This window comes from Sminthopsis crassicaudata, chromosome 4 (assembly GCF_048593235.1).
Source record: "Sminthopsis crassicaudata isolate SCR6 chromosome 4, ASM4859323v1, whole genome shotgun sequence".
NCBI classification, from domain to species: domain Eukaryota; kingdom Metazoa; phylum Chordata; class Mammalia; order Dasyuromorphia; family Dasyuridae; genus Sminthopsis; species Sminthopsis crassicaudata.
The window spans coordinates 354466834-354481495 of NC_133620.1; the positions used below are offsets into that span (position 1 = coordinate 354466834).

General features: G+C 38.1%; 1 protein-coding gene across 1 annotated transcript in view; it reads left to right on the top strand.

Moving 5' to 3' along the window:
- The first annotated feature begins 875 nt into the window (after nt 1–875).
- DHX8 (DEAH-box helicase 8) overlaps nt 876–14662 on the top strand; it is a 30247-nt gene continuing 16460 nt past the window's right edge. Inside the window, exons 1-10 of the mRNA XM_074261715.1 lie at nt 876–1485; nt 3777–3862; nt 4563–4635; nt 6077–6162; nt 7981–8087; nt 8608–8931; nt 9407–9551; nt 9682–9885; nt 10444–10531; nt 10956–11053. Coding sequence (XP_074117816.1) covers nt 1374–1485; nt 3777–3862; nt 4563–4635; nt 6077–6162; nt 7981–8087; nt 8608–8931; nt 9407–9551; nt 9682–9885; nt 10444–10531; nt 10956–11053 — 1323 coding nt within the window. The 5' untranslated portion in view covers nt 876–1373. The remainder of the gene's footprint in view (nt 1486–3776; nt 3863–4562; nt 4636–6076; nt 6163–7980; nt 8088–8607; nt 8932–9406; nt 9552–9681; nt 9886–10443; nt 10532–10955; nt 11054–14662) is intronic.

Below are 14662 nucleotides of genomic sequence, written 5' to 3' on the forward strand. Positions count from 1 at the left end.
CTGCCCTCCCCTCCTGGTAGTCCCACTGGGGTCTGAGATGGGCACAGCATCAGCCCCTAGGGGGGTTTCTACCAGGGGAGGAGGCAGCCACGCCATGCCCAAACTTCTGGGCCAGATCCCAGACTCTTTTTCTCCTCTATGGTACAGCACGAGGAAATAATGATATTAATGTCTCCCCAGGAAAGACTGAATTGGAGGGCAATGGCTTTAAACCCCTCAATATACTTGGTGGGGTCCTTGGCGAAGGGGCCCAGCGTTTCCTTAATGTGGGAAAGCTCCAACATGGAAAAGGGTCAGCAACTGCCCTCAAGGGGCAGAGTTTAGAAGTAGCTGAATCAGGGTCCTGAGCAGGAGCCGGAGCTGAGATGTCCAATTGAATGAGCTTCTAGAGGTGGTCCTGGACTAACTCAATGGAGGGTATTGCCGCCAGGATAACGGAAGGAGAATGCTTGTCTGGATTCCCTGGGCCGTCTCTCCCAGAGGATTTCCCTCCCGTGGCCCCAAAGCTCAAGGGGAACACTATTCGCCTCGGGCCGACAGAGACCAAGTGTGCAGAATGGTTCCTGAGCTGCGGAGCCACGGCGGGATGTACTAAATGTTTACCGTGCGCAGAGCACGTGTTATCGCACATACAAGCAGTAACAGTCCCGGAAGATCAGGTCACTTTCTAAAAGTGAAACCAACACATAAAGCCAAGGGCCGGCCGGGCGCTCCAAGTCCGGGAGCAGGCCCAGGAGGCTAGGCAGGACTGAAGCTTGGGCAGGACGGATCCATTCGAGAGTCATTTGCACGGTCGCGGTTGCCGAGCTCAGGGAAATTGATGAGGTCACAGAGAGGGTGTGGGGTAAAGAGAGAAGCTCAGAACACAGAATCGAGGGGATCTGCTTCGTAGTCTCCCATCCCCCGACTCCGAAACCCCTCTTCCCTCAGTCATTCTTTGCTTCCCCAGGATCTCTTCCTTACGCACCACATGCCTACGTGGGTCTGAGACCGCGGCAGCCGGTTCCACCAACTGAGAGAGGCGGGTGGGAAAGGAAAGGTGTGAGAGGAGGCCGCGCCGCGATTCGCGATCAGTTGGCGCCCTCTGCAACCCAGCTACAGATACTACGCTGGTATTAAAAGTCAAATTTGCCGGCTCTCGTTTATGTCGTCACCTACCACTCGGGCGCTGTATCCGTAGCTGCGCCGACGCCTCTTTATGCACTTCCGGTGGGTTCTCTATGGTTCTTCCGGTGTGCGTTCATTGGGCTTCGCCTCGAGGAAGATAAACAAGGAGGCGGGGGCAGCGGCCGACCCGGAAGTAGATATATTTAACCAGCAGAATCTTTGGGTGAAGCCGCCGGCTTTAGGATTAGGGCTGGCGGCGGCTCGTGATGGCCGAGCCAGGACCCGCCGAAGAGCTCGCCAAACTCGAGTACCTGTCCCTGGTCTCCAAAGTATGCACCGAGCTGGACAACCATCTTGGGATCAACGACAAGGACTTAGGTAACAAGCCTGAGAGGGAAGCGGCAGAACTTTGTGACGTGGGGGGTTGAGCAAGATGGCCAAAGAAGCCGCTTCCACTCTGAATCTATGAGCTTATGGGTCTCCCCAACCCATGCACCGAGGAGCGTCCTAGCTGCGTGTTGTAAATCCAAACCCCTGAGCGCCACGCGTCTCATCCCGCGGGGTCGTGAATCCGTGAGCATCAGTAGTGTCCTAGATGCCGAGTTGGAATTATATGTGCGGGATCCGGAGTCGGGAAAACCGGCCTGCTGTATCCGTCTGGTATTGTCTGTGTGACTGCGGGCCGGTGATTTCTCCTCCTGCCTCTGGTTCTCCATCTGTACAATGGGGCGATGGAGGCGGCCAGGTGGCGAGTCACTTAACCCAGTTTGCCTCAGTTTCCTTATCTGTAAAATGAGCTGGAGGGAAAAATAGCAAACCACTCCGGGATCTTTGCTAAGAAAATCTCCAGAGGGATCCCAGAGTCAGATATGACCGAATAGCAACGGTGGAAATTTGGGAGTTGGTCTAGACCTTTAAGGCTCCCCCACCCCAAATTTGTGGTCTGTGTCAATAACGATTAAACAGTCATGGCTAGTGTTTATGTACTTTGAGGTTTGCAGAAACAGGTCACTTTCACAACAGTGCGTAAGGCAGGTTAGCTCCATTTTACTTGAAGAGAAATCTGAGCTTAAGTGAAATTTCTGGTCACAGCTTGTGAGAATTCGAGAGGGTTCCGTATTCAGGTGGGGTTTGCCCCCCTCCACAGTGCTGTCTTTTATGCACCCTCGTGAAATGTGTCAGTAATTCCTTTGGCTTTTGTGACAGAGGAACTAAAGGTCGGTAAGATGCTTTGCAGTCTTCAGCAAGTTTATTAGTTTTGAACAATTATTTCTTTACGTGGTGCTCATTATCTACATTTGTAAAACGTCTGGAATAACCCAGGTGAACTTGAAGGTTCCTTCGAAATCTCAATCATTTGAACTCCAGTCAGATAGATTGGAGCAGGGGTATCAAACTCAAATAGAAACGGACACCTGTAGCCACATCACTGTTTTAGAAAACCACAAATGAATATTATCTGTGCTGCACTGTATTTTATTTACATTTTATTTGTGTTTTCATTTTATTTATGTGTGTATTGGAGGAGGACAGTAGAAGTTTTTAGGCCTTTCCTCTCCTTGCCTGAGTTTCTCAGAACTCAGAACTTTTGTGAGTCTAAAATTCAGACTTCTGGAGCTGGGAAAGACCATGGCAATGATCTAGTTTAAATCAATATCCACATTGCTTTTCCTCTTTCTCCACCTACTTAAAGCACTTATGTTAAACTAATGAGGGCCTCCTCCTTACTGAGTATGACTTTTTTTCTTCTCCCTTTCTTCATACTTCTTCATCCCTTAGTATCTTTTTCTCGCTTCCCTTAAATAGTAAGGGGGGTATCATTTACTTGGGAGATGTGATGATTTTGCTAATCAGGTGCACAAAATTTGTTAATGCCTTAATGAGGTGATAGAGCAAACCCACATTTGTTTGCCTAGTCAGAGCTCTTGTATATTTTGAAAGGCATTAATAAACAGCTCAAAATGTATTGATTTCTGCAACATTGGTGGCTGAATGGTAGGGGTTTAAGGGCTGATAGGCTTTTTCGTGATCTCCAGATTAGGCATATAGGTTGAATATAATTTAGATTTATAGAATACTTTTTAAGGTTTGAAAAGCATTTTCTTCATCACAATGCTATGAAATTAGTAATATAAGTATTATTCCCATTTTACAGATGAGAAAACTGAGGCATAAGGTCTGGGTCACACAGCTAATAAGTGATAGAAATTAGTAGTTCAACTGAGATCTCTCCTGTTACCTGCTCTGACACTCTCCATTGTTTCACATTTAAGTATAGTCAGTATTGTTGGAAACCATGGGGAATAGACAGCATATTATATGTCCTTTTTTTGACACTAGCATATTTTAACTCAGAAAAGCTGTTTATCGATCTAGTTAGTTTTATGGGAGTGAGGAACTCAGGTTTGGGGAGAAAATCAAGAGTTATTTCCCAGTTGTACTGCACTTGAAAACTGGAAACAATCTTGTAATAGTAGCTTCCAGTCATGTACAGATTTATAGAAATATATTGCACACAACCTGGCAAGGTAAATCATTTTTTGTTTTTGTTTTTATCACTGGATCTTTGGTATTCAGGACTGTTAAGAGCAGTATAGTAGTTTTTATTGTAGTGGGAAATGATTCCTTGTCTTAATCCCTCTATTTTATTATCACTTTTGTTTTCACAGCTGAATTTGTGATAAGTCTTGCAGAGAAAAATACAACCTTTGACACGTTTAAAGCTTCTCTCACCAAAAATGGTGCTGAATTCACAGTATGTATAATCTTGAGACTTTCCCATTTTCTTCAAGTTACTTTTGAATTAAAAACGGGGCCCTTGTTGGGGAAGAGTCAGGGGTTTGTGTTTCCCAATCAAGTGGTTTGAATGAATGATGTTTTCAAATCACCAAGCAGTCATTTATTCAGTTTAATTTGGCTTCCTGGGACAGTTTTCCAGTTAAATGGAGCAAGGCTTCCATCATTAAGCCTTTGTAGCAATTTCTTTCATCCCTGTTCTATGAATAATAATCCAGTTCTTCTGAACAGAAACAAATTGTTGTACTATATGGAGGTGGCTGTAAACTGAAAAATAAAGTGGTCTTATGAGATCTAAAAACATAATACTTTATAGATAAGTTGTCTAAAAAATTCTATAACAACTCTTTGATTATTTTGAACATATAAGAATATTTAAAGATGTAGTAACTAGTAACAGTCTGGCAACCTCAGTGTGTTAAAACTGAAAAGTGCAGCCTTCCACAACTATACATGTATAGTCAACCCATTTAACAGACTCTTATTAAGTATCTGATATGGGTAGTGTTAATGTATAAATAAAGTATAGTTCTTGTTTTCAAGAAGCTTCCAATTTAATGCATAAGATTAGACCTATATTTCTTTTAACAGATATGTTCTTTCTTTAAATATATTTGAACAGAAACACAAAGACTCTTATTCTGTGCTTGCTTTCAAAGGACTCTCTCATTAGTAACTTGTTACGCCTCATACAGACCATGCGGCCCCCAGCAAAGCCTTCTGCTAACAAAGGTAAGTCCTACTTTGAACTGACTGTGGTGCTGGTAGTGTCTTTTAAAGCCTGAGAATCCCAAAATATTTTTCAATGGGATCTTGTTGGCAGCTTTTGAGCTTCCAAATAACTCCTGCTATTTAAATTTTCCATTTTATCTAAGGCAAAATTAAAGCAATAAAAGTCATTGATAAATGAGTATTATACAAGCAATAATGAAGTTATACAATCTTAATCTTTTCTCCCTCCTCCAATCCACTTAGCATTTTGTACTCAAATGTCATATTCAGGCGTGTGTTTATATGTATGTGTGTGTGTATATGTGTTTATACACACAAACATACACATTTTACTGGTGGGGGAGATAACAAAAATTTGAAACATTTAAAGTTTTAAAAACCTAATCCCCTCCATTTTTTTAGGTTTTTTCCCCCCTTTAAAATAATACTGATGTACACATATCTCTTTCTCAGTTTGAGAGGAGCTGGGATTAGGAAAAAAATATTAAATATAAGAAAGATATGTGTACATCAGTTATAGATGTGTGTGTATGTGTGTATATATATATATTATATATATATAATGTTATTATATATTAAGGAGAAGGGGGTGTGTGTAGGTCTTAGCCCAGGTCTTTTCAAGGTTGGGGTGATTTGGCGTGCTGCCTGAGCAATAGGTGGGATAATTTATTCCTTCACTTTCTTAAGGCAGGAGAAGAAATTTGAGGGAAATAGTGAGTTATTTATTAGAAACCTCTTCTACTTGGAGAAACTTGGTGGGATTTGGTGTTGAAAACTTTTGATGCATATTTCATGTTTGATGTTTCTTTAAGTTACTAAAAATATTAAATTTACCTTACTGAACTATGGGAAATGAATATGAACCACAACATAGCATTTCCACTCTCTCTGTTTTTTTCTGCTTGCATTTTTTGTTTTTTTTCTCAGGTTATTTTTACCTTATGTCTAAGTCCAATTTTTCTTGTGTAGCAAAATAACTATGGATATGTATACATATATTGTATTTAACATATACTTTAACACAGTGGTCCTCAAACTTTTTAAATAGGGGGCCAGTTCATTGTCCCTCAGACTGTGGGAGGGCTGGACTATAGTAAAAACAAAACCTCACACTCTTATCTCCGCCCCTCGGCCCATTTGCCATAACCCAGCAGGCCGCATAAACTTCCTTAGCCCGCTGCATCTAGCCCAGGGGCTGTAGTTTGAGAACCCCTGCTTTAACATATTTAACATGTATGGGTCTGCCTGCCATCTAAGAGAGGGGGTGTGGGGGAAAGGAGGAGAAAAGTTGAAAAAGAGGGTTTTGTAAGGGTCAGTGCTGAAAAATTACCCATACATATATCTTGTAAATAAAAAGCTATAATTAAAAACAAAAAAAAAGAAAAGAAAAATAATCTACCTTACTGTGTGCTTTTTTTCCCTTTTTGTTTTATGAAATAAGATCCAGTTATTAAACCCAAGACAGAAAAGGAGAAGCTCAAGGATCTCTTCCCAGCACTTTGCCGACCAGACAATCCTGCAATTAGGGTACTTATGGCCTGAGGCCCAGTTTTTGCTATCATATGAGTTTTGAACAGTTTTATGAAAATGTTTCCAGTTTCTTTTATTATTTTCATTCTTAATAAAAACGTTAAAAGGTCTTAAGAAATGTTGGTGAGAATTAATTAAATTAATAATTTAAATTATGGAAAAATTATAAGATCTGGTGTTTAACCATATGTGTGAAATAATGCTTCTTTTTGTTTGGTTACATGTGTATTTAATTTTTTTTTTTTTTTTTTTTTTTTAGTATTCTGGTTTGTCAGCTGCAGTAAGAAAACATATTGGAAACCTTTGGGATATATAACATAGCCTTAAAAACATTTTTTTTTTTTTTTTCTGAGGCTGGGGTTAAGTGACTTGCCCAGGGTCACACAGCTAGGAAACGTTAAGTGTCTGAGACAACATTTGAACTCAGGTCCTCCTGAATTCAGGGCTGGTGCTCTATACACTGCGCCACCTAGCTGCCCCCAAAATAACTTCTGATTTGATATACATGATATTTTAGAAGTTAAGCATATTCTTTTCATTTAAAAAACTGTGTTTCTTAAATCCCAACTTGCTAAAATTTTTGCCATTAATTGAAAACCAGAGAACTGAGTTGTGTTACAGAGATGTATGGAATATAAGAAAAGTTTTCTAAGAACTTTTGTGTCTGTTCATTAACTAAAATAATATCTAAGTCAGAAGTTATCTGGTTCTGTCTCACCCCTGTGTAGGTTAACATATAATGTCAGTCATGGGACTTATTTCTTTATAGTGCAAGCATCCACTTAATAATTGTAACTATTTTCTCATCACATGACAGCTTCTTAGACCTTTGAAAACAGCACTTGTGCCCTCTCTGAAGTCTTTTCTTCTCTCAGACACTTCAGAGTTCCTTCAGTCATTCTTCCCATAACATGGTTTCCATCTCTCATTATACTGATTGTTTATTATGCTCAGTCCATTTTGTTTAAGGCTCCTTTAGCCTTGGATTCCAAAAACAAGCATTCTAGATATGATCAGTGTACAGCCGGACTGTGACCCTCCTTTAGTTCTGGATGCTACTTTTTTTGTCCATTCTCATCATTTTAAGTTATGTTGGCTCCTTTCCTGGCTCCTTTTTACTTTGGATTTGTAGGCTTGAGTGTAATAGAAAGAAAGAACTAGGAGCCAGAAGAATTGTGTTCTAGATGCCATCTTGGACATTGATTGGCAAGATAACTTTGGGCAGGTCATTGAACTTCTCAAATCTTGAGTTTCTCTCTAGAATGAAGGTAGTAATATTAGCCTTACCTATTTCATAGAGTTGTTGGGAAGATCACATAAAATAACAGTGTACTTTTGAATAGGTTAAATATCTTAAAATAAATGTTAGTTTTTGTATGTGTGTTGCACTTGGGGTTAAGTGGCTTGCCCAGGGTCACACAGCTAATATGTGAAGCCAGATTTGAATTCAGGTCCTCCTGACTCCAAGGCCACTGCTCTGTCCACTGCCATCTAGATGACTCCCTATTCATGTCTTAATGAATACCGTGAGTTTCTGTGGCCAAACAAAAGTTTGAAACCTCTAGGCTCTCTTCTGGTGATGAACTTCTCTGAGCTTAGCCACTAAGGCTAGTCATTTAATAATAGGTGCACAGTGCATTTCAGGACTTGCTTAAAAGTAGGGCCTGTCAATAGCTTGTGTTTCTTTTCGATATAATCTGTGAAACCAGAGTCATTTCTTTGCTATCGTCAGGGAATCTTGGAGCAAGAATTCAGTGGATTTTTGTCAATTGTATTTTCTGACTGGTATTTTTTCTCACTCTGTTGTTCCTATAGACCATGCTTGATGAAGATGATGTGAAAGTTGCCGTGGATGTCCTCAAAGAGTTAGATGCTTTAAAGCCTAGTGCTGCAGCACAGAAGCAGAGAGGCTCTGAACATCGGTACTTATCTGTTGGGTTTTCTTTTGGGATTGTATTCTACTTGGCAGTCTAGCCTAGTCTGAATATGTTTCTGGACTAGTCCTCAGGACCTGTACTGGCCCTTCACTGGACCCATCCTGACAGATGATTTGTGAGCAAATGCTAGAATGTGTATGAAATAGAAAAAATTCCTAACAAAAAGTCTTGAAACAAGAAGCAGAGCAAATTCTTGTTAGTTTTCTGATTTGTTCTAACGATGGACAATTTTTACGGCTATTACAGCTACTAATTATCAAAATTGCCTCATTTTGAAATATTAATATTTTATGTGGAGGTAATAAAGTTGTGAAACCCTACTGTACTGTATTTGGCCAATCATACATTTATAACATTGCTCCTGTTATATATTACCTGTTTTTTTCCTGTAATTAACTATATCCTCTGACTCTATTTCCTCTTAATTTCCTGTCCTTATGGAACCTATTAACAGTGTTAGTTTGGATATCTGAATATTCTAAAACCTGTTTGTTATTTCTGTTAGTGATAGAGCAAAGAAGAAAAAAAGGAGTCGTAGTCGAAGTCGAGATAGAGACCACAAGCGGAGACACCGGTCCCGATCAAGATCACGTTCTAGGACTCGAGACAGGAATAAAGGGAAATCTAGATATCGATCAAGGAGCAGAAGTCAGAGTCCTGTTAAAGACCGTAAGGACCGTGATAAATATGGGGAAAAGAGCAATGACAGATGGCGAGACAAACATGTGGACCGGCCTCCTCCTGAAGAGCCTTCTATTGGGGAAATTTACAATGGCAAAGTTACCAGTATCATGCAGTTTGGGTGTTTTGTACAACTGGAAGGACTAAGGTAACATCCAAGACCTTTTATGCTCCTTCCAGTTTTAGTCTGAATGTCTTCTGCAATCATTTGAACTTTTTACATTAAAAAAAAAAAAAAAAAAAAAAAAAAAAAAAAGCGGTTTGATTGCAAATCTTTAATGCAATCAATCTTCTTTAATCTGTTCAGAAACTGTTTGGGGCTGGCATGTCCTGCCAAAAGGACTAACCCTTTCCTTACTGAGACACAGGTGGAGATTTTTATTAGTTTTACTAGTTTAGTTTTTATTAGTTTTTTTAGTTTATTTTTAAGATGCTTCCCAGGGAAGAAGATTTGATGACTTTAAGTATACTTGACTCCTCTTGTTGCTAGGAAATTATATTTCACTTCATAGTCTTCCATTAAGATTTAATTTTTTTTTCTTTTGTTTTGCCTGCCATTAGACAGTTGAAGTCAGGTCATGTACCTAGATATGTCTTCTACATCTTGCTTTTGTTATGCACAGGAAACGGTGGGAAGGTTTAGTTCACATCTCTGAGCTTCGTCGGGAGGGCCGAGTGGCCAATGTTGCTGATGTGGTGAGCAAAGGCCAGAGGGTTAAGGTGAAAGTCCTGTCCTTCACTGGGACCAAAACCAGCCTGAGCATGAAGGTAAGGCAGGAGAAAGATTCAGCATAATAGAGGGTGTCTTTGGCAAGGGAGGTGATATTGGACTCTTCCATATCTGATACCCTGAAAACATGAAGGTGGAAAGTAAGCCTAGAGGATTTTTTTGCTTTAGGATGTGGATCAGGATACTGGAGAAGATCTGAACCCAAACCGACGGAGGAACCTTGTTGGGGAAACCAATGAGGAGACTTCTATGAGGAACCCTGATAGACCTACTCACCTCTCCCTTGTCAGTGCTCCAGAAGTGGAAGATGACACTCTTGAAAGGAAACGCCTCACCCGAATATCAGATCCTGAGAAGTGGGAGATCAAACAGGTGGGGGCTCTGTGTTTCTTCTGCATGATTTTAATTATCAACTGTTGTCTTGTAAATGGGAGTAGTAGGTTTCAGAAAAGATGAAGGCGGGGAAAAGGAAAGTCTGACTGCAATCCTGAAGAATCAGAAATAATAGTCTCTCACATTTATATAGCATTTAGCAGGCTTTAAACGATTTCACTATATGCTTTCATTTAATCCTCAATGGATTATAATCTCCCTTTTACATATGAGGTTACATAGCTAATAATTGAACAAGTCAGACCAAGAACAAAGGATTTCTTTCTGTTTTGCTATTTAACCCAACTTTGTCTTAATGGGTGATTTCAATTAATTGCTGAGGCCAATGTGTTGTATATTTTTGCCATTATCCCCCAAATTACTTTTAGTTTAGGTTTAAAAAGATTTTATAAAAAACAGACCTAAAAGAATTAGGACTCTTGGCTTCTTGAGGTGGAGGAGAAATTACCTCAGTTCTTCATTAAAAAGCTGTATATTCACCTTCATTTAGTTTCTATACCCCTAAATTATAAGTGATGGTGTTTGTCTTCTGTATAGATGATTGCGGCCAATGTACTTTCTAAAGAAGAGTTTCCAGACTTTGATGAAGAGACAGGAATCCTTCCTAAAGTGGATGATGAGGAAGGTAACAAATCACTTCTGTGGGGGTCTAAAAAAAAAAAATCAAGAAGATATATTCATAATCAGGTATATAGGACTAGCCAGTTTGTAGCTTGGTTTGTGTTAGAAAAAAGGTACTTTGAAAGTGTTAAATAAATACTCAGAAAATTTTCAATATGCTTGACTTTGTATAAAAGTACCAAGAAGCAATTAGATTGAGATATGTGTCAACTCTCTGAAGAGCATGGGGAGGGGGAAAGAAGGAAATGATTTTTATTCCTTTAGGTGCCAATTAGTTGAGAGACTGCCTTCTTTTAAACCTGATTATTGTTTAGGCCTTTGGCAATATCCTTGATGGTGCTGATTTCTTTTTGTAAGTGTTACCTAGGTTTTGGTGAAAAGAATCTGTTTTCTTCTTTTGTTAAATCTTCTTTTTGTGGGGATTTTAGATGAAGATCTGGAGATTGAATTGGTTGAGGAAGAACCTCCATTCCTGAGAGGACATACCAAACAAAGCATGGACATGAGCCCCATTAAAATTGTTAAGGTGAGAAATGTTGGACTTAACCTGGAAATCTCAGAGGGACTTAATTCTCTTAGGCCAAAAAAGAAAACAGTCTCTTCCCCCCCTTAATATATTATTTATTTTTGCCATTCCTTTCTTTTTAAACTTTAAATTTCAAATTCTCTTCTTCCTTCTCACTTCTTTACTAATCACTATAAAAACCAAAAAAAAAAAATCATTTATACATGTGAAATATACAAATCATATTAGCCATATTGCAAAAGAAAGAAAATTATGCTTCAAATTGTGTTGAGTTCATTAGTTCTCTCTCCAGAGAGAACTAATTTTTGGATTCCCAAATATTTTATACTCTCAACATTTGTTTGGAATGGAATTTCTCTTTGTATCTCTTGCTGTTGCATTTTGTTAGTGATATATAAAAATGCCGAGGATTTATGTGGATTTATTTTGTATCCTGCCACTTTGCTGAAATTTTGAATTATTTCTAGTAGCTTTTTAGCAGAGTCTTTGGGGTTCTCTAAGTATACCATCATGTCATCTGCAAAAAGTGATAGTTTAATTTCCTCATTTCCTACTCTAATTCCTTGAATCTCTTTCTCGGCTCTTATTGCCGAGGCTAGCGTTTCTAGTACTATATTGAATAGTAATGGTGATAGTGGGCAACCTTGTTTCACTCCTGATCTTACTGGGAAAGGTTGCAGTTTATTTCTATTGCATATTATGCTTACTGATGGTCTTAAATATATACTCCTGATTATTCTAAGGAATAATCCATTTATTCCTATACTCTCAAGAGTTTTTAGTAGAAATGGATGTTGGATTTTGTCAAATGCTTTTTCTGCATCTATTGAGATGATCATATGGTTCTTATTAATTTGATTATTAATATGGTCAATTATATTAATAGTTTTCCTAATATTAAACCAGCCCTGCATTCCTGGAATAAATCCTACTTGATCATAGTGTATTATCTTGGAGATGATTTTCTGAAGTCTTTTTGCTAATATCTTATTTAAGATTTTAGCATCAATATTCATTAAGGAGATTGGTCTATAATTTTCTTTCTCAGTTTTCGATCTACCAGGTTTAGGTATCAGTACCATGTCTGTGTCATAAAAGGAGTTTGGTAGGACTCCTTCATCCCCTATTTTTTCAAATAATTTATATAACATTGGGGCTAATTGTTCTTTAAATGTTTGGTAGAATTCACATGTGAATCCATCTGGCCCTGGGGATTTTTTCCTGGGGAGTTGATTAATAGCTTGTTCTATTTCTTTTTCTGAAATGGGACTATTTAAGCAATTTATCTCCTCCTCTGTTAGTCTAGGGAGCCTATATTTTTGGAGAAAGTCATCCATTTCACTTAAGTTATCAAATTTATTGGCATAAAGTTGGGCAAAGTAACTCCTTATTATTTCTCTAATTTCCTCTTCATTGGTGGAAAGATCCCCCTTTTCATTTGTAAGACTATCAATTTGATTTTCCTCTTTCTTTTTTTTGATCAAATTTACCAAAGGTTTATCTATTTTATTGGCTTTTTCATAAAACCAACTCTTGGTTTTATTTATTAATTCAATAGTTTTTTTACTTTCAATTTTATTGATTTCTCCTTTTAATTTTTGTATTTCGAGTTTAATTTTTGGTTGGGGGGAGAACTAATTTTTGTTACAGGTCCTTTGCAGTTGTCTTGAATTACTTTATGAACAGAGTTGCCAAGTCTTTCATAGTTGATCATCATTATGACATTGCTGTAATGATGATCTGGTTCTTTTCATTTTACTTTGTATTAGTTCATCTAGGTCTTACCATGTCCTTTCTGAAACTACTTTCTGTAAAGGACTGGAACTCTGGACAAATATACTTGAAACAAACTGTTAATTAACTCAATGGAATTGATGAGATAATGGTTCTCTGGTTCACATATATACTTAGTACTTAATATGGTGATGTAATGGTTCTCTAAGTTCACACATAATCAGTATGCTGTAATGATTTAATTACAATAAGGTATATAAGGGCTAATAAAAACTGGAAAAGAAATATTCTGTCTTTGACCAGCCTTGTGGTGACTGTCCTGCCTTCATCACTTCTCCACTAAGAACAAGGACTTTGGGCTGATCCCGAGGTCCTCCAGAAAGCTAGTCCAGAAAGCTAGCCCGGACATTACAACTTTCCTCATCATTTCTTATAACAGTAGTACTTTGCAATTGTACGTCGCAATTTGTTCAACCATTCCCCAACCAATGAACATACCCTCAGTTTAAAATTCTTTGCCAACACTAAAAGAGCTATTACAAATATTTTTGTACACAGAGGTCTCTTTCCTTTTCTTTGATCTCTTTGGGGTTTAGACCCTAAGTATAGTATATATGTAGTACTGGTATTGCTGGATCAAAGGATATCACAGTTTTATAGCCCTTTAGGCATAGTTCTAAATTGTTCTCCAGAATGGTAAAACTAATTTACAACTCCATCAACAGTTTATTAGTGTACTTATTTATTCTCATCCCCTCTAGTATTTGTCATTTCTGATAGGTGTGAAGTACCTCAGAGTTGTTTTAATTTGCATTTCTTTAATCAATAGTGGTTGAGAGCATTTTTTCATGTGAATTTAGATAGCTTTGATTTTTTTTTTTCCTCCTGAAAACTTCCTGTTCTTATCCTTTGGTATGTTGAGAAGGGCTCTTATTTTTATGAATTTGACTCAATTCCATATATATTTGGGAAATCTGAGAAACTTACTATAAGATTTTAAAAATATTTATTGTCTTTTAATGTAGTTTCCCTGATCATCTCTTTTAATTAGATCTGTTTTCATATTTTTTTTGCTTCGTCTGAGATCATGATTGCTATCTATGCCTTTTTTTACTTCTGCTGAAGTATAATAGATTTTACTCTAGCCCTTTATTTTAACTTGCTGTGTGTCTTTCTGTTTTAAGTTTGTCTTTTGTAAACAACTTATTGATGGATTCTCATTTCTAATCTATTCTGTTATCCACTTCTGATTTATGGGTGAGTTCATCCCATGAACATTTAGAGTTATTTCTTTCTATCCTGTTTTCTTCTATTTATCCTTCTCTCTATCTTTATTCTCCTCCTCCTCAGAAGTCTATTTTACTACTGATCACTGCTTCTGTTAATTCTCTCTTCCTTTTATTATTCCCTCAGCTCATACCTCTTATCCCCTTCCCTTCTTCTTAACATGATGAATTTCTATATATAATTGAGAGAGAGAGAGAGAGAGAGAGAGAGAGAGAGAGAGAGAGAGAGAGAGAGAGAGAGAGAGAGAGAGAATGTGTGTGTGTGTGTGTGTGTGTGTATTTCTCTTCCTCTTCCTTTCCCTTCCCTTCTTTTTTTTACTCTCATGCCCTCTTTATGTAGACTCCTTCTAACTTCCCTAATAGTGAGATAAAATTCTTAGAAGCTATATTAGCATCTTTCTATAAAGAAATATAAACCAACTTAATTGAATCCCTTTCTCTTTCATGTTTATCTTTTTAGGCTTCTTTTGACATTTGACTGTCAGATTTTTTTATTTAGCTCTGGTCTTTTCATCAGGAATGCCTGGAAGTCCTCTTTTTCATTAAATCTTCATTTTTCCCCCCATGAAGAATTATACTCAGCAGGTGA